The following is a 19,696-nucleotide window of genomic DNA, read 5'->3' as shown; positions in this document are numbered from 1 at the left end:
GTCTTTGTCAGTTTAATTTTCAGACCCAGCTAGTGACCCTAAGGTTGAGGAAAACTTTTTCTTCCCTTACAGGTACTTAAATTATTAACATCGTTCCCCAAATCCTTGTCAAACGAGCACTCCTCAGATCACTGTATCCAGCTGTTGCCCTACTCACAAATGTTCCTCACAGCCAGTCCCCAAAGGGACAGAAATGATGGTGGCTGGTGGCTCAGAGTGCTCCAGAGTCAAACAAGGAAGGGTATAACACATTTTTTCTCAGTCCTTTGGAGGAGATTTAGAGTCAGGTGCATGCTGGGCCAAATCTTCACATGTACTCTATATTTATTGGCACACGGACACTTGCATAAACATGCCTCTTAGGAATTTTATAGGATGTAAACTTTAATGATTTTTAGTAGATAAAATCTGTTGCATGAAGTTCTCTAAAACAGCTGTCTTATGCGGGGCTACCACCTTGATTAAACTTATAAACCTATAGCAGGGAAAAGAAGATGGATCACAGCCAGGAAGGACTGACAAGTGGTAATGTCAAGGAAGCAAGGCAGGCTGCTCTAAGGAGGAACCCACCCAGTAGGAAGTGGAGTGGGAATGCTGGTCATAAGGCAAACCACCCTCTAAGAATGCCCAGTTATGCAATGGCTAACAATGATTATCCTTTCAGCTTTGAGGAAAGGCAGATCTTCAGAGCAAAGATGCCTTATAAAAACCCAGGATCTGAATACTTCTAACACTGCCTCTTTCCATTTTCAACCTGCTAAATTTGTGGAGTACAAGTGAGAATTCTCTCATCCAGCAGAGCAACTGATAGCATTACCTCAATAGGGATAGAAATGAAAGTGGAGAGCTAAGAGATTTCAGAGTTGGATGAAAAACAACAAAAAGTTAAGATATTTTTTACAGCAAAAGTCATGCCACCACTCTTGCCTTTTCCACAATTTTCAGAGCCCTGGTACTAGAGAACATTTTAATTGCTAGTGTGGGAAAAGGTAAGACCTTGATTCTCTCTTAGCGAAAGGGCAACTATTCTCAGGATTTATTAAATATCTTAATTCTTAATCCACAAACAGTTTAAGTTCAAAATATAAAATTAACCAAGATAAAGTACTATTAATTAAATGGATGATAAAAGTAATACCTAGTCTACCTGGTGTTCAGACTAGTAACAACCTTAGCAGAGACTCTCATATGCTCTCCTGCCAAGGAAGTAACCTGCATGTCTTCACGGCAAATCCCTGAGAAGAAACAGACTTGCCCAATAATCTGCAAACTCCAACTGAAATCAGCACTTAGTGAGACACCATGATTTAAAGGTTTCCAGACTTTGAGGAACTGATATCCACAAGTCTTTGCAGACTTTTTATACATCTTCTAATATAAATTATTTAACCTCTATTTGTGGTGGTGTTTTCTCATGAATTGACCAGTAATATGCTCTGATGAACAAATAGAGTTCTTCTTTCTTTAACAGTTAAAAGTTTTATGCCAAAGAAACAAATTTTTACTACTTACTTGTGTAAAAAGTCAGGTTCAGAACCATGTTCAGACTCAGGTTCCTGAATCTGCTCTCCCATGGGCCGGCTATTCTCCCGCAGTACAGTGGAAGTGAGCTGTGGTGCTGGCAAGGGGCCAGGAGTTTGAATCATGGTGTCAGTCCTGTTCAGCCATGTATTATCCAGATTTTCATCTGTAAAATTCCAGTTAGAGTCACAGAATATCCTGGGTGAACTCTGGTAGAAGTTACAGCATAGACTTGAAGAGCACGGCTCTGGAGTTAGACTGCCTCATTTGAATCCCAGTTACACCACTCACTTGTGTGACATTATGTAAGTTATTAAACTTCCAAAATTCAGTTTTCTCATATATAAAATGGAGATATCAGTTAGGTTAGATACCTAACCTCATAGATTTGTAAGGATTAAATGAGGTAATGTATGTAACCATCAAATATTAGCTATCCTCACATTATCATCTCTTCCAAGTCCCTCCATCTCTAAGGATTAATTCACTATATAAAGGGAAGAATGGGGCCAGAGACCTCTCTAACCTTCCTTTGCTCAAACAATAAAGGGCCTATTTACTGGGCCTTACAAGGGCCCCAGGCAGCAGCGCTTAAAGTCTGGCTGGCTTTTACTGAGAAATCAGCAAATCCCGTTGCACAACTGGACACTGGTCACCAGAGACATAACTCTTTTTGCAAGGTCATACGTGTAGGGACGGGTTGACAGCTCACTGTTTTCATGCCTCCAAGTTCTACCTCTTCAGGGAAGCCTTCGCTGATCACCCCAGCCACCCCTCAATTATTCTCTTAACTTATAGAGGAAATAGAATCATTCCTGCTCACTTAGGACTTAATTATACACTGTTCTGCACTGGCAGGTGATTTGTCATGTGTATATGTTATCTCCGTAATTAGATGTAAGTTTCTTCAAGGGACGAGGAACTATTCTTTCCTTCTTCTGAAGATCATTTACAAAGATTTGAGCAGATTAAAGCATTATTTGCATACCTAAACTATAGCCTGATAAAATATTACATAAAGTTTCTACCTATAAAAATTCTAAATTATTTTCTTAATATGAGATGACTTAAAAAAGTATTACTGCTATGTTTTTCCTTTTGAAGAATTATAATCACAAAGTATAATATCAATCCTATTGTTCTTCCTCCCTCATTAAGCTTCAGAGATGTATGCATGTTAGGTTCCTCATTAGCCATCAAGCATTCCATCTCTCTGTGTAGTATTTCTCAGGTTTCCAAAATTTTGTCAGACACATATATACATTCTGTTGGCTTTTGTCTCTGGAAATACCTACCAATTGTAAGGTCATTCTACCAACCTGAAGTTTACTACTGAATCTCTTCTTAGTTAATCAGCAAGGATATGTTTCATCTTCTTTTATTCATTCCACTTTTAATTCAACATTTAATTCAAACCTTATTCTCTGCCACACTTAAAATTTTATGATCATAAGAATAGTATCAAAAGGTTCTTAACCTGGTAAACGCATCTTTCAGCTCTCTACTAATTACATGTCATCTTTTCCAGAAAATCTTTCCCAATTTGTTACAAGTTTAGTCACTCCCTGTATGTTCCCAGAGAACCTTTTTGGCCCATCAGAGCACTTACCATGCTGAACTGAAATTGCCTGCTTCTCTGTCTCCTCATCTGTACTAAGAGCTCTTTTATTAATACCATATCTCCAGCATCTAGCTGGAGTTCTTAGGAAGGTGCTTGGTAAAGATTTACTGAATGAGTAACTTCAGGAAGAACTCACTCTTCTTGAAGCAATCCCTCCTAACCCCTAAAGATTCCTCAGAAACACTTCTTGCAAAGCTCTCTCATCTTCATCCCAAACAGATGAAACTGCAGTCTAAAGGTTCTGGGCACATAACCTACTTTAGTCACTGGGTAAATTTCAAACTAACATAGAGCACATTTTCTTTTTTGCAACTTAATTACCAAATTAGGTTATCTGGTCCATATATGCTTCTCTTAGTCCTGAAGCTGATAATACTGACTGCTTCATTAGTGAAATTTTTTTTTTGGTTATTTAAATTCTCTAAGCCTTAGTTTCTTTTGTGTAAAATCTGGATATTAGTGTTGAACTCAGAGTTGATTTATAAAGCATTTACTATATGCTAGAGATTGACCTAAAGTGCTTTACAAATATTAGTCAAGTAAATTATTAAACAATATAATGCACATAAAACACATTCCTGGTACATGGCAAGGATTTGATGAATGCTAGCTAATATGAATATTACAACTATGAAAAGCTGTGAGTAGGAAAAAAATATATATACACATATATATATTTGTGGAGCACCCTGATAGAGGCTGTTCTAGAAGGCATTTTCAAAAGGAAACAACGGGAGTCATTCTTTAGAGAAAAAGTTCAGGATGCTACAGTACAGAGTTTTGAATTTTAATTCTCTGGACCCAAAAAGATTTTACGTCCCACACATGAAACTTGAAAGGAAATCTTAAACTTGAACATTAATTCTATAATATTTTCAAATCTTTTATTCTCTTTGAAATATACATTCAGCCTAATCCACTGAATGATGCTAGATAAGAGGCATTACTATAGGATGATGATGATGACATTCTGACAACAGCAGCTAACACTTATCAAATGCTACCAAAAGCACTGTGCTAAGTAAGCACTGTGTGTACTAAGTGTTTTTTTTTGGAGTATCTCATTTAATATTCACAATAGCTGACAGGATAGGTACTCTGATCATCCTTCATTTGATCAGTGATTGAGGCTTAGAGAGGTTAAGTAACATGCTCAAAGGTTACATAGCTGAAAAATGACAAAGCCAAGTCTGAATTCTAAAACTTTGATTTTAGAGTTTGTAGTCTTCATAAATCGTCAATACTGCCTCCCCAATGATGAGAGAAAAATTAGATTTAAATTCTAATTAATTTTGCCACAGATTTAGCAAAATCTTTGATGAGTCACTATTTTTTAGGCAGCAGAGGTGAGATGCTGAAAGGTAAATAGAAGGTTGTAAAAAGGAGCAATGGAGCAGGATTTAGATCACTGCCCTCCTCTCTTGGTTTGGAGAATATTTATTAGAAGAAGCATGGAGAAGGGGGAAGATTGAGGAAATAAGCATTTGAGTTTTCTCTTAGTTAAAAGAGTAATGCTTTATTTTAATAAAGCAATTTTTAGCCTTTTTGATATAGGAATATCTACTATTGATCACATTTTCATGACAATTCAACTCCCTGTTCCCCACAGTCCATAAGGGTTATGAAACCAGATTTGGCAATCATTATTTTAATGTACAAAAAATAAATTATCCAGGGTCAGCCTGGTGGCACAAGCAGTTAAGTGCGCGTGCTCTGCTGCAGCGGCCCGGGGTTCGCTGGTTCGGATCCCTGGCGCGCACGGATGCACTGCTTGGCAAGCCATATGTGGCGGCGTCCCATATAAAGTGGAGGAAGATGGGCACAGATGTTAGCACAGGGCCAGTCTTCCTCAGCCAAAAAAGAGGAAGATTGGCAGATGTTAGCACAGGGCAGATCTCCTCACCAAAAAAATAAATAAATAAATAAAAAATAAATTATCCATCCAAGTGGTAGAAATGGAAAGTTGTTCTGATATATTCAGTTTGTTGCAGAGGACTAGCCTCAATTTACCAGAATCTCTCCTATATTAGGATGAATTTTGATAAAATACCATTGTGACTATCTTAAATTTTAATGTATTAAAGGACTATGGTATAGAATCAATTTTATAAACCTTCATAACTGATTCCTCTTTTTCTCCATGCCTATCTTCCGCAGTGTTCCATGCTCTTTTAACTTCTTTTTCCTTGACCCTTTTCTGTCCCACTTTGTCTATTCCTACCTTTTTGCTTGAACCTTTCAGTGTGTATCAAACACACAAGGAAATAATGTGCTTAACAGTGTCATCTTGCTGCAAACAAAATATCGTTTGCCACTTTATTTATGTCAATAATATCAGGCCAACTATTTGTCTCATAGTGTAAAGGCAGACTTACCTTCTACTCGTTTTTTGTGAAGTGGGGGTCGTCCTTTCTTATTCCTTACTGAGGAGGTTTTGCTGCTGCTGCTTCCACTGTTCACAGACATTCTATCATCTTCACCTCCAGTGACTAACGAATTTCTATAGGAGATGAGTGGAAGCCATACATCTTCCCTCCTTTCCATCATTTGCTCCGTAAGGAATTTTTCTAGGTATGAATGACTAGAAACACAACAGAAGAAGCAGTGATTTTCATGGAAGCAGTTCATGCATCACTTATTTAATTTTTTCATAACCTGAGGCTCTCTCTGAGGGTTCTGAAGAATCCCTAAGGACACACATTAAACTGTTAACAGTGGTTACCTTTGGAAAGAGAGGGACTGAGAATTTAAGATTTTGCTTCACATATTCCTGGAATACTTTTAAGCAAGCAAATGTATTACTGAGAGAGAGAGAGAGAGAGAGAGAGAGAGAGAGAGAGAAAATGTGTGTGTGTGTGTGTGGTCCTTCCTATATTTCTTCCTTTGCTTTTAAATACCAATGTTAAAAAAAAAATAAGAAGTTTGGCTCAAAAAGGTTATTGAATTTTCTTTTATTTGTTTATTTATTTTTTTGTGAGGAAGATCAGCCCTGAGCTAACATCCATGCTAATCCTCCTCTTTTTGCTGAGGAAGACCAGCTCTGAGCTAACATCTATTGCCAATCCTCCTCCTTTTTTCCCCCCAAAGCCCCAGTAGATAGTTGTATGTCATAGTTGCACATCCTTCTAGTTGCTGTATGTGGGACGTGGCCTCAGCATGGCCGGAGAAGCGGCACGTCGGTGCACGCCCGGGATCCGAACCTGGGCTGCCAGTAGTGGACCGCGCGCACTTAACCGCTAAGCCATAGGGCCAGCCCCTGAATTTTCTTTTAAAGTATTCAAACCAAGGCAGGATTTCTGGAATGGTGGAGGGAGAAGCCTGGCATACCCTCTCCCCAGTAAAACAACCTTTTAACTGGTGAAAATTATAGAAGATAATCATTTAAAGTCTTTAGAAATTGTCCTAAGGGCACACAGAAAATGGAGAAACATTAAAGAAAGTCTATTAAACCTCAGTAAGAACAGTTACAGTTTGTAGCATTTGAACCACCATGTGCTCCCTTCCCTTGTCTCCTCTCCTCTACCACAGCTCTGTGCTATGGAAACTCTACTCTAGGAGCTCTACTCTGGGCAGACACGGATAAGAAGATGGGGGCTCCCTCTCTCTCTAGTTCTCTGTCTAGAGCTACCTTGGAAGAAGGAGGCTATTGGCGTGTTGCAGAAGCTCTATTCTGGGCAGCAGCTAGGAGGAATGAGGCTCCCTTTTCCTTCCCATCTCATACTTGTGGGGTAGTAACTACCCTAGGCACAGCAGGCTGAGAATACTGGGGCCCTGAATGCCCCACTCCACCTCAGCTCTCTTGCAGAGCAGAGGTCCCATACCTGGAGAGGCAAGCCAAGAACCAGGGGTTATCCCTGGCCTCTGTCTGTAGAGGAAGGGAATTATTCTGGGAGTCAAGAGAGATGCTATCCCAGCCCCCAGCTCCTGTTCAATGGCATACAGATTCTGCCTAGGGGCTGAGGCAGACCATAGGATGAAGCTTTGCAGCTCTGTCTGGGTGGACTGACTTGATCTGGAATAGAGTATAGAAAATTCCTTGCCTAAGGGTGTTGTTAAAAACAATGGAGATCTTGATGAAAAGTAAATAAGAGGGTGCTGGTAGCTCTTTGATACTAGTGGCAACAAATAGAGAGTAGAGCCAGAAATTTAACAGAGAGAACCAGGGAAAAGACAGCCAAGAAGAGCCCTCCTGGGATCACAGTCAATCCTGGAAGTGGACAAGGCTCTGTGCATATGCTAAGCTGCACCCACTCACAGGCAAACAGAACAGGGGATGGGGGCAGCCTGAGATCATTCCCAAAGCCCCACACAGATCTCTCAACACAGGGAGGAAGCCTCACTGGCACAAAGGGATTAAAACACAAACTCTAACCAAACATTGGCTGAACAATATGCTGCTCTGACCCAAGAGCAACTCCCAGTAAGCTAGACTTACAAGTAAAATCACATGTGGAGAACAGACTGGTGGTTACCACAGGGGAAGCGGGTGGGAAGAGGGCAAAAGGGGTAAAGGGGCACATGTGTACGGTGATGGATGCCAACTAGACTTTTGGTGGTGAACACGATGCAGTCTATACAGAAGTCAAAAAAATATAATGATGTACACCTGAAATTTATATAATGTTATAAACCAATGTGACCTCAATAAAAAAAATTTAAGGGCCTGGCCCAGTGGCGTAGTGGTTAAGTTTGCGTGATCTGCTTTGGTGGCCCAAGGTTCATGGGTTCAGATCCCAGGCGCAGACCCACACATCGCTCGTCAAGCGATGCTGTGGCGGCATCCTACACACAAAATAGAGGAAGATGGGCACAGATGTTGGCTCAGGGCCAATCCTCCTCACACACACACAAAAATTTTTAAAGAAAAAAAAATTATATATGAAAAATTACAAAACCACAATGGGATAACCACTTCACATCCATTAGGATGTCTACTATATTTAAAAAAAAAAAAAAAAAAGGAAAATGACAAGTGTTGGCAAAGATGTGGCGAAATCAGAATCCTAGTGCACTGTTGTTGGGAATCTGACATAGTGCAGCTGCTGTGGAAAACAGTTTGATGGTTCCTGAAAAAATTAAAAATAGAATTACCATATGATCCAGCAATTCCACTTCTGGGTATATACCCCAAAGAATTGAAAGCAGGGTCTCAGAGAGGTATTTGTACACTCATGTTCATAGCAGCATTATTCACAATAGCTAAAAAGTGGAAGCAACCCAAGTGTCCACCAACTGATGAACGGATAAGCAAAATGTGGTCATAACAAATGTGGTAACAATGGAATAATATTCAGCCTTAAAAAGGAAGGAAATTCTAACACATGCTACAACATGGATAACCTTGAGCACATTATGCTAAGTGAAATAAGCCAGTCACAAAAAGACAAATACTGTATGATTCCACTTATATGAGGTACCTTACGGAGTCAGATTCATAGAGACAGAAAGCAGAAGGGTGGTTATCAGGGGCAAGGGGTAGGGAATGGGGAGTTAGTGTTTAATGGGCACAGGATTTCAATTTGGGAAGACGGAAAAGAGTTCAGGAGATGGACGGTGGTGGTGGTTGCACAATAATGTGAATGTACTTAATGCCGATGAACTGTAATCTTAATAAATGGCTAAAATGGTAAAAAAATAAAATCACGATAGACTAGTTTCCATTTCTGCATGTAAGGAGTTTGGAAGTTGCCAGTGCATCCTAACAGCAAGTAAAAAGCTGAACAGACTGAAAAATTAACAACTCTTCTTGGGTCGATCACAGAGGAGACTCACTGCCCCCAAGATTGACACAGGTGAATACAGGGGGTCACAGCTTACTGGAGCAGACTCATGAGTGGAAACAACCTTGGGAACCAGTGCTGGAGTAGGAAAACCTGTGTAATTCACGATTTACTGTAAGCTCACCGTGGACAACTCAGAGAGTTAAAAACTCCAAGGGGACCCAGTCATAGGGTCCACAATACTGTGAGATTTACCTCCAGAAGCTCAACCAGGTTCCCACAGTAAATATCAGAGAAAATTCCTGTTGTGTTTCCAGCAGGGGGAGGGGAAACTAGTTCACCAGAGCTTAACTTGCTGAGGTATTACCAGAGGTTAAGTGACCTGGGGGAAAGGAAATACCCAACTCCAGCCCATTCTATCTATTCTGTCCAACCTAAGGGTGAAGAAAAAACTGAGTAATATTTGTTAAGTTCACAGTCCAGAGGCACAGGCTCACTAAAGGACTGCGACCTAATCAAAGGACTATAGATAGCTTCCCCGAGCCCAAACCTCATCACCACATTACTAAAGGTCTATATACAGCAGTTGCTTTTACCCAATACATCATGTCTGGCTATCAAGAAAAAAACACAGGGGGCCGGCCCCATGGCTTAGCAGTTAAGTGCATGCGCTCCGCTACTGGCGGCCTGGGTTCGGATCCCGGGTGCGCACTGACGCACCGCTTGTCCAGCCATGCTGAGGCAGCGTCCCACAAACAGCAACTAGAAGGATGTGCAACTATGACATACAACTATCTACTGGGGCTTTGGGGAGAAAAAGGGAAAAAAAGGAGGATTGGCAATAGATGTTAGCTTAGGGCTGGTCTTCCTCAGCAAAAAGAGGAGGATTGGCATGGATGTTAGCTCAGGGCTGATCTTCCTCAAAAAAAAAATAAGAAAATAAAAATTAAAAAAGAAAAAATTAAAGGCATACCAAGAGGCAAAAAACACAATTTGAAGAGACAGAGTAAGCTTCAGAACCAGACATGGCAGAAATGTTGGAATTATCAGACTGGAAATTTATTTATTTATTTTATTTTATTTTTTGTGAGGAAGATCAGCCCTGAGCTGACATCCATGCTAATCCTCCTCCCTTTGCTGAGGAAGACCGGCTCTGAGCCAACATCTATTGCCAATCCTCCTCCTTTTTATCCCCAAAGCCCCAGCAGATAGCTGCATGTCACAGCTGCACATCCCTCCAGTTGCTGCATGTCAGACGCGGCCTCAGCATGGCCGGAGAAGCGGTGGGTTGGTGCGCGCCCGGGATCCGAACCCGGGCCACCAGTAGCGGAGTGCACGCACCTAACTGCCAAGCCAGGGGGGATTGATATGCTAAGGGCTCTAACGGAAAAAAGTAGACAGCATGCAAGAACAGATGGGCAATGAAAGCAGAGAGATGGAAATCCTAAGAACCAAAAAGAAATGCTAGAGATATAAACTGTAACAGAAGGGCCGGCCCCATGGAAAGTGGTTAAGTTCAGCATGCTCTGCTTAGGCAGCCTGGGTTTGTGGGTTTGGATCCTGGATGCAGACCTACACCACTAATCAGCCATGCTGTGGTGGTGACCCACATACAAAATAGAGGAAGGCTGGTACAGATGTTAGCTTAGGGCTAATCTTCCTCAAGCAAAAAAAGAGGAAGATTGGCAACAGATGTTAGCTCAGGGCGAGTCTTCCTTATCAAAAAACAAAACAAAAACTGTAACAGAAATGAAGAATGGCTCTGATGGGCTTATTAGTAGACTGAACACGGCTGAGGAAAGAATCTCTGAGCTAGAGGATATATCAACAGAATCCTCAAAAACTAAAAAAGCAAAGAGAATGGAGACAGAGAAAAACAGAATAGAATATCCAAGGATGGTAGTACAACTACAAAACGGGTAACATATGCAAAATGGGACTATCAGAAGGAGAAGAAAGAGAGAAAGGAACAGAAGAAATATTTGAAACATTAATAATGACATAGAATTTTCCCAAATTAATGTCAAACACCAAACTACAGATCCAGGAAGCTCAGAGAACACCAAGCAGGTTAAATTTCAAAAGAACTACATCTAGGCACATCATTTTCAAACTACAGAAAATCAAAGATAAAGAAAAATTACTGAAAGAATCCAGAGGAGAAAAATACCTTTGCTATAGAGGAACAAAGACAGGAATTATATCCAACTTCTCCTCAGAAACCATGTAAGCAAGAAGAGAGTGGAATGAAATATTTAAACGGTTAAGGGAAAAAATCCACCAGCCTAGAATTCTGTGCCCTGCAAAATTATCCTTCAAAAAGAAGGAGAAATAAGGACTTCCTCAGACAAATAAAAATTGAGAGAATTTGCTGCCAGTAGACCTGCTTTACAAGAAATGTTAAAAGAAGTTTTTTAGAGAGAAGGAAAATAGTATAGGTCAGAAACTTGGATATACATAAAGTAAGGAAGAGCACAGAAGGAGGAATAAGTGAAGGTAAAATAAAAATGTTTTTCTTATTCTTTTTTTTCTTATTCTTAATTGATCTAACAAGTAAGTTTGTTCAAAATAATAATACCAACAATGGATTTGATTATGTATGCTTAGGTATATAAGTGAAATGAATGACAGCAATGATACAAGGGATGGGAAGGATGAACTGGATTATTTTGTTATCATAAGGTACTCACCCTACCCGTGAAGTGGTGTAGTGTTATTTGAAAGTGGACTTGAATTAGCTGTAAATGTATATTGCAAACTCTAGGGCAACCACTTAAAAAAAACGTATTGATATGCTAAGAAAGGAAAGAAAATGGAATCATATAAAATGCTCAATTAAAACCACGAAAGGCAGAAAAAGAGTGGAAGACAAAAATAGGAGCAAAGATCAAGGACAACAAATAGAAAACAGAAAGGAATATGGTAGATATTAATCTAACTGTATCAACAATCAATTTGAACATCAGTGGTCTAAATGCACCAAGTAAAAGACACAGATTGTCAGAGTGGATCAAAAAACAAGACCCAATTATAAGTTGTCTACAAGAAACCCACTTTAAATATAAAGACAAGTAAATGGATGGGAAAAAATATACCATGCAAACACTAATCAAAAGAAGCAGGAATAGCTATATTAATTTCAGACAAAGCAGACTTCAAAGCCACGCAAGTTATCAGGGATAAAAGAAGGGCATAATATACTGAGTAAAGGGGGACAATTCTCCAAGAAGACATAATTTAAACATTTAAAAGGATAGAAATCATACAATGTCTGCTCTCAGACCACAATGGAATTAAATTAGAAATCAATATCAGAAAGATAGCTGGAAAATCCCAAAATACATGGAGATTTAACGACACACTTCTAAATAACATGTGGGTCAAAGAAGAAATCTCAAGAGAAATTTAAAAATATTTTGAACTAAATGAAAATAAATACACAACTTATCAAAATTTGTGAGATGCTCTGAAACAGTGTTTAGAGGGAAATTTATAGCACTGAATGCACACATTAGAAAAGAATAAAGATCTAAAATCAATAATCTAAGCTTCCACCTTAGGAAACTAGGAAAAAAAGACCAAATTAAATCCAAAGTCCAAGGAAAGGAATAATAAAAATCAGAATAGAAATCAATGAAACTGAAAACAGGAAATCAATAGAGAAAATACAATCAAAAGCTGATTCTTTGAAAAGATCAATAAAATTGATAAGCCTCTAGCCAGGCTAGCTAAGAAAAAGAGAGAGGACAGAAATTACTAATATTAGAAATGAAAGCGGACACATCACTACAGATCCTGTTGACACTAAAAGGAAAATAAAGGAATACTATCAACAACTCTATGTCCACAAATGATAATCTATATGAAATAGGCCAATTCCTTGAAACACACAATTTGCCAAAACTCACACAAGAAGAAATAGACAATCTGAATAGGCCTATATCTATTAAATAAACCAAATCAATAATTAATAACCTTCCAAAAGAGAAAGCACCAGGCTCAAATGGGTTCACTGGTGAATTCTACCAAGCATTTAAGGAAGAAAATACACCAATTCTCTACAATCTCTTTCAGAATACAGAAGCAGAGAGAATACTTCCTAACTCATTCTATGAGGCCAACACTACCCTAATACCAAAACCAGACAAAGACATTACAAGAAAACTACAGACTAATATTTTCATGAACATAAATGCAAAAATCTTCAACAAAAATATTAGTAAATCGAATCCAATAATATATAAAAAGAATTATATAAACCATGATATAACCCAGGATGTAACCCAGGTATGCAAGGCTGGTTCAACATTTGAAAATCAATTAATGTAATCCATCACACACCAACAGGCTAAAAAAAGAAAAATCAAATGATCATATCAATAGATACAGAAAAAGCATCTGACAAAATCCAACATCCATTCATGATAAAAACTTTTAGTAAACTAGGAATGGAGGGAAACTTCCTCAACTTGATAAAGAATACTTACAGGGGCCGGCCCTGTGGCTTAGCGGTTAAGTGCGCACACTCTGCTACTGGCAGCCCAGGGTTCGGATCCCGGGCACGCACCGACGCACCGCTTCTCCGGCCATGCTGAGGCCGCGTCCCACATACAGCAACTAGAAGGATGTGCAACTAACACATACAACTATTTACAGGGGCTTTGGGGGAAAAAAAGGAGGAGTATTGGCAATAGATGTTAGCTCAGAGCCGGTCTTCCTCAGCAAAAAGAGGAAGATTAGCATGGATGCTGGCTCAGGGCTGATCTTCCTCACAAAACAACAAAAAGAACAAAAAAAGAAGCTATAGTATAATCATTTTGCAATATATGTATATCAAATCATCACACATTGGACACCTTAAACTTACACAATGTTATATGTTAAATATATCTCAATAAAGCTGGGGAAAAAAAGGAAAAAAAAATCTACAGTAATCAAGATAGTATGGTACTGCCAAATGAATATACACATAGATCAATAGAACAGAATGGAGAGACCAGAAACAGACCCACATAAATATGGTCAACTGATCTTTGACAAAGGAGCAAAGGCAATAAAATGGAGCAAAGATAGTCTCTTCAGGGGCCGGCCCCATGGTGTAGCGGTTAACTGCGCGCGCTCCGCTGCTGGCAGCCCGGGTTTGGATCCCAGGCGCGCACCGATCCACCGCTTGTCAAGCCATGCTGTGGCAGTGTCCCATATAAAGTGGAGGAAGATCGGCATGGATGTTAGCCCAGAGCCAGTCTTCCTCAGCAAAAAGAGGAGGATTGGCATGGATGTTAGCTCAGGGCTGATCTTTCTCATAAAAAAAAAAGATAGTCTCTTCAACAAATGGTGCTGGAACAACTTGACATCCACAAGCAACAAAATCAGTCTAGACACAGACCTTACACTCACAAAAATTAACTCAAAATGGATTACAAACCTAAATGTAAAATGCAAAGCTATAAAACTCCTAGAAAATAACATAGGAGAAAACCTAGATGACCTTGGGTACAGAGATGACTTTTTAGATACAACACCAAAGGCAAGATCCCTGAAAGAAATAATGGATAAGTTGGACTTCATTAAAATTAAAAATTTCTGCTCTGCAAAAAACATTGTCTGGAGAATGAGAATACAATCACAGACTGGAGAAAATATCTGCAAAATATACATTTGATAAAAGACTGTTATCTACACAAAGAACTTATAACTCAATAAGAAAAAAACCAACCCAATTAAAAAATGGGCAAAAGACCTGAACAAACACCTCACCAAAGAAAACATACAGATGGCAAATAAGCATATGAAAAGATACTCCACATCATATGTCATCAAGGAAATGCAAATTAAAATAATGAGATACCACTACACACCTACTAGAATGGCCAGAACACTAACACCAAATGCTGGTGAGGATGTGGAACAAGAATTCTCATACATTGCTGGTGGGAATGCAAAATATTACAGCCACTTTGGAAGACAATTTGGTGGTTTCTTACAAAACTAAACATACTCTTACCACACAATCCAGCAATAGCACTCCTTGGTATTTACTCAAAGGAACTGAAAACTTATGTCCTCACAAAAACCTGCAGTAGCTTTATACATAATGGCCAAAACTTGGAAGCAATCAAAATGTCCTTCAGTAGGTGAAAGAATAAATAAACTGTGGTACGTCTAGACAATGGAATTTATTCTATACTAAAAAGAAATGAGCTATCAAGCTATGAAAAGACATGGAGGAACCTTAAACGCATATTACTAAGCGAAAGAAGTTGATCTGAAAAGGCTACATAGTCTATGATTCCAACTAAATGACATTCTGGAAAAGGCAAAACTATGGAAACAGTAAAAGGATCAGTGGTTGCCAGGGGTTGGGGAAGGGGAGGAAGGACGAACAGACAGAACACGCAGGATTTTTTGGGAAGTGAAAATAGTCTGTATGATACCATAATGATGGATACATATTATTATACATTTGTCTAAACTGACAGAATGTACAACAGCAAGAGTGAACTGTAATTGTAATGTAAACCATGAGCTTTAGGGGATTATGATGTGTGAAGTTCAATTGTAACAAGTGTACCACTCTGGTGGCAGATGTTGATAATGGGGGAGGCTATGCATGTGTAGAGGCAGGGATTTTTGGGAATTCTCTGTCCTTCCCCTCAATTTTGCTGTGAACCTAAAACTGCCCTAAAAAATAAAGTGAAAATAAATAAATTGAATTAAATTAAATCACATGCTTCCCTGTTAGTCTGGGAGACTGTGCATGCCCAGGACTGTCCTTCTCAGGAGTAATCAGAGAGGGAACTTCCAAGCTGCTAGTCCCTTGGCTGATGGTGGGGCAAGGTAAACAGCCTGAACTGTGATAGCAGCCTTCAAGCAACACACATATCCGAGAGTAAAGGTAAAATCTAACTGGCTAAGGAGGTTTAAGCACAACTTTTGATTAAAAGAAGTTTATGTTGAGACGGGTGACCCCTAGGTACCCAAGACAAGTGATAAAAAATAAGGGAAAAAAGATCTGAGCAGGGACAGCAGAGGCTGTGCAGTGCAAGAGAAACAGACTTCACAGAGTCTGTTCATCCAAGACTCATCCAAGACTCTAAACAAACAAATGACCAAGCAAACAACAACATCAATCACTAGAGGGCAGAGAATCATTATCAAGAGTAGTAAGTTACTGTTTCACAATGTATCCTATATGCAATATATTATCTAAAATGTTCAATTTTCAACAAAAAATTATGAGACACACGAAGAAATAGGAAAATGTGACCTATATACAGCAAAAAAGAAAAAAAAAAGCAAGCAATAGAAACTTGGCCCACAAAGATTGCAAAGCAATTATTATAGATATGTTCAAAGAACTAAAGAAAACCATGTCTAAAGAATTAAAAATATGATGGCACTCTCTTTCATTAAATAGAGAATATGAATAAAAAGATAGAAATGATAAAAAAACAAGAACCAAATGGAAATTCTGCAGTTGAAAAGTAAAATAATGGAAATTAACTACAGGGGCTCAACAGATTTGAGCTGGCACAAGAAGCAGTAATCTTGAAGATATATATCAATAGAGATTATGCAAACTGAAGAGCAGAGAGAAAAAAGAACAAAGAAAAATGAACAGAGCCTGAGAGAAACTGGGATATCATTAAGTACACTGACATGTGTAATGGGAGTACCAAGAGAAGAAAGGAACAGAAATAAATTTGAAGAAATAATGGCTAATTACTTCCAAATTTGATGCACAACACTAATCTAAACACCCTCAAAGCTCAACAAAGTCCAAGCAAGATAACTGCAAAGAGATCCACACCCAGATGCATCATAAGCAAAACACTGAAAGCCAAACATAAAGAAAAAATCTTAGAAGTAATAAGGGAAAAGTAACTCATTACACACAAGGGAACTCCAGTAAGTTTAAAAGCTGACTTCTCATCAGACATAATGGAGGCCAGAAGGTAATAGGATAACATAGTCAATGCGCTAAAACCAAACTATCAAACAAGAATCTTATATCTAGCAAAAGTACATTTCAAAGCTAAAGATAAAATAAAAATACTCCCAGACGAACAAAAGCTGAGAGAATTTGTTACTGGCTGACCTGCCTTACAAGAAATACTAAAGGAAGTTTTTCAGACTGAAAATAATGACACCAGAGAGTAAACTGAACTTCAGTGAAAAAACAAAGAGTGCTGAAAGGTAATTACTAAGTAGTTATAAATGACAATATAATTGCATATTTACTTATTCTTTATTCTTTTAACTTATTAAAAAACAAGTGTATAAAATAATATGTATTACTGTATCATTGAGCCAATAACATAGAAATGTTAATATATCTGACAAGAAACAAAAGAAGTAAGTGGGAGCAAAGATGTGTAAGAGTAAGAAAATGATGCTAGATGGTTATTTCCAATCCATAGGAAGAAACAAAGAGAACCAGAAATAGTAAATAAGAAGGTTAATATGGGGCCAGACCCGTGGCGTAGCGGTTAAGTGCACGTGCTCCGCTGCTGGCGGCCTGGGTTTGGATCCTGGGCACGCACCGATGCACCACTTGTCAGGCCATGCTGTGGTGGCATCCCACATAAAGTGAAGGAAGATGGGCATGGATGTTAGCCCAGGGCCAGTCTTCCTCAGCAAAAAAAAAAAAAAAAAAAAAAGGAGGATTGGCATGGGTGTCAGCTCAGGGCTGATCTTACACACACACACACACACACACACACACACAGAAGGTTAATATAACAAACTCTATAAATATACACTTGGCTCCCTTTCTTCTCTCAGCTTATTTAAAAGAAATGCGATTATATCAAGTGATAATTATAACAATGTACTGTTGAATTTTTAACATATTTAGATGCAGTATGTGTAATAATAAAAGCACTAAAAAGAAAGGGAGGAAATGGAGCTATATAGGAGTAAAGTTTCTATATCTCCTTAGAATAAGTCTGAAGTTAATTTGGATAAGTTAAGAGGTATATTGTAATGCTTAGAAAAACTGCTAATAACTAAAAGAATACAATTAAAGATTTCTGAAGGAATTAAAATGTTACACTAGAAAATATCCATTTAATATAAAAGAAGCCAATAAAGGAGGAAAAAACAAAGACAGACATGTAGAAAACAAGTATAATGGCAGAGATTAGATTAAAAAAAAAAACCCCAACCATGATCCAACTTTATGCTGTCTACAAGAAACACACTTTAGATTCAAAGACAAAAATGCAGAAGTGTAAGGATGTAAAAAAGGTATACCATGCAAATTATAACTGAAATAGAGCTGGAATGGTTACACTGGTGTTAGACAAAACAGACTTGAAAACAAAAATTCCTAGAGACAGAGAAGGACACTTTATAATGATAAGTATAAGAGTCAATCCATCAGCAAGATATAATAATTATAAACATATATACACCTAACAACAGAGTCCAAAAATACATGAAGCAAAAACTGACAGAATTGAAAGGAGAAATAATAATTCAATAGTAATAGAGATGTCAGTACTCCACTTCCAATAGGATAAAACAACCACAAAAAAGATCAACAAGGAAATAGAAGACTTGAACAACACTATAAACAAATCTATAAGCCAAGTCTGGATCTGACAGACATCTATAGAACAAAACTCCACTCAACAACAGCAGAATACACATTTGCCTCAAGTATACATGGAACATTCTCCAGCATAGACCCTATGTTGGTCCATGAAATGAGCCTCAATAAATTTAAAAGGATTAAAACCATACAAAGCATGTTCTCTCACCAAAATGGAATGAAATTAGAAAACAACAACAAAAGGAAAATTTTGCATTCTTTCTGCATTAAATATAAGCTTTCTAAGGCAGAAACTTTGTATTGTTCACTGCCTGGTCATATGAAAACAATAGCTATAGAAAGTACCTGACCGTATTAGGGGTTTAATAAATATTTTCTGACCAACATGAAGTCAAGATCCTTCCTTAGAACTATCACTAATATTCATATAAGCTTTAACTGTCTCTCCAAATTTCTGTTGATTTAGCATATTATTTAACTGACTCACCTTCCTATCAATGTATAAAATTTGGCATCCATTAGAGAATCACTCTCTTAAAAAGTTTTCTAGGGCCGGCCCCGTGGCTTAGCAGTTAAGTGCACGCGTTCCACTACTGGCGGCCCGGGTTCAGATCCCGGGCGCGCACCAACACACCGCTTCTCCGGCCATGCTGAGGCCGTGTCCCACGTACAGCAACTAGAAGGATGTGCAACTGTGACGTACAACTATTTACTGGGGCTTTGGGGAAAAAAAAGGAGGAGGATTGGCAACAGATGTTAGCTCAGAGCCGGTCTTCCTCAGCAAAAAGAGGAGGATTAGCATGGATGTTAGCTCAGGGCTGATCTTCTTCACAAAAAAAAAAAAAAGTTTTCTAGTTTGTTCTAAATAAAACTTATTCCATCAAAATTTTTTTTGAAAATTGCATATATTATTTTTTAAACTGTTATTATAAAAACTAGAAAATAGAAAAAAACAATCTTCTTGAAAGAAGTTAAATAAAAAGTAAAACTAAAATATAATTAATATAAAAAGAAGAAAGGGTTATACAATGGCTAAGCCAATGTTCATACATCTTCGAATTGCAGAATAAGAAATCATTTCCACTTGCTTAATTTAATCTTGCAAATTCTAGGGTACTAAAAGGTGAGCAGTGAGAGACAACTATATATAAAAGCTTGAAAGAAAACTACAGTCCTTAAAACAGAGTCTAAGTTATCAACAGTAATCATACCTAGATGATTAAAATTTTCTCAAAAACTAAACATTTAAAATTACAATGGTGTCATGCTAACAGCCAC

The 19,696-nt window shown here is 38.2% G+C and overlaps 2 protein-coding genes across 4 annotated transcripts in view; one reads left to right on the top strand and one right to left on the bottom strand.

Annotated features, from left to right (window-relative positions):
* Window positions 1-19,696, bottom strand: part of STAG1 (STAG1 cohesin complex component) — a 366,147-nt gene that overhangs the window by 4,946 nt on the left and 341,505 nt on the right. For all 3 annotated transcript variants that reach the window (XM_058552570.1, XM_058552581.1, XM_058552562.1), the window contains 2 exons: window positions 5,518-5,723; window positions 1,513-1,687 (listed from right to left, as the gene is read on the bottom strand). In XM_058552570.1, the coding sequence (XP_058408553.1) occupies window positions 1,513-1,687; window positions 5,518-5,723 (381 nt within the window). The remainder of the gene's footprint in view (window positions 1-1,512; window positions 1,688-5,517; window positions 5,724-19,696) is intronic.
* PCCB (propionyl-CoA carboxylase subunit beta) overlaps window positions 1-19,696 on the top strand; it is a 128,236-nt gene that overhangs the window by 86,826 nt on the left and 21,714 nt on the right. The window lies entirely within an intron of this gene.

The sequence above is a fragment of the Diceros bicornis genome, chromosome 2 (genome assembly GCF_020826845.1).
Source record: "Diceros bicornis minor isolate mBicDic1 chromosome 2, mDicBic1.mat.cur, whole genome shotgun sequence".
In the NCBI taxonomy this organism is placed as follows: domain Eukaryota; kingdom Metazoa; phylum Chordata; class Mammalia; order Perissodactyla; family Rhinocerotidae; genus Diceros; species Diceros bicornis.
This window is presented reverse-complemented; position numbering and strand designations above follow the sequence as displayed.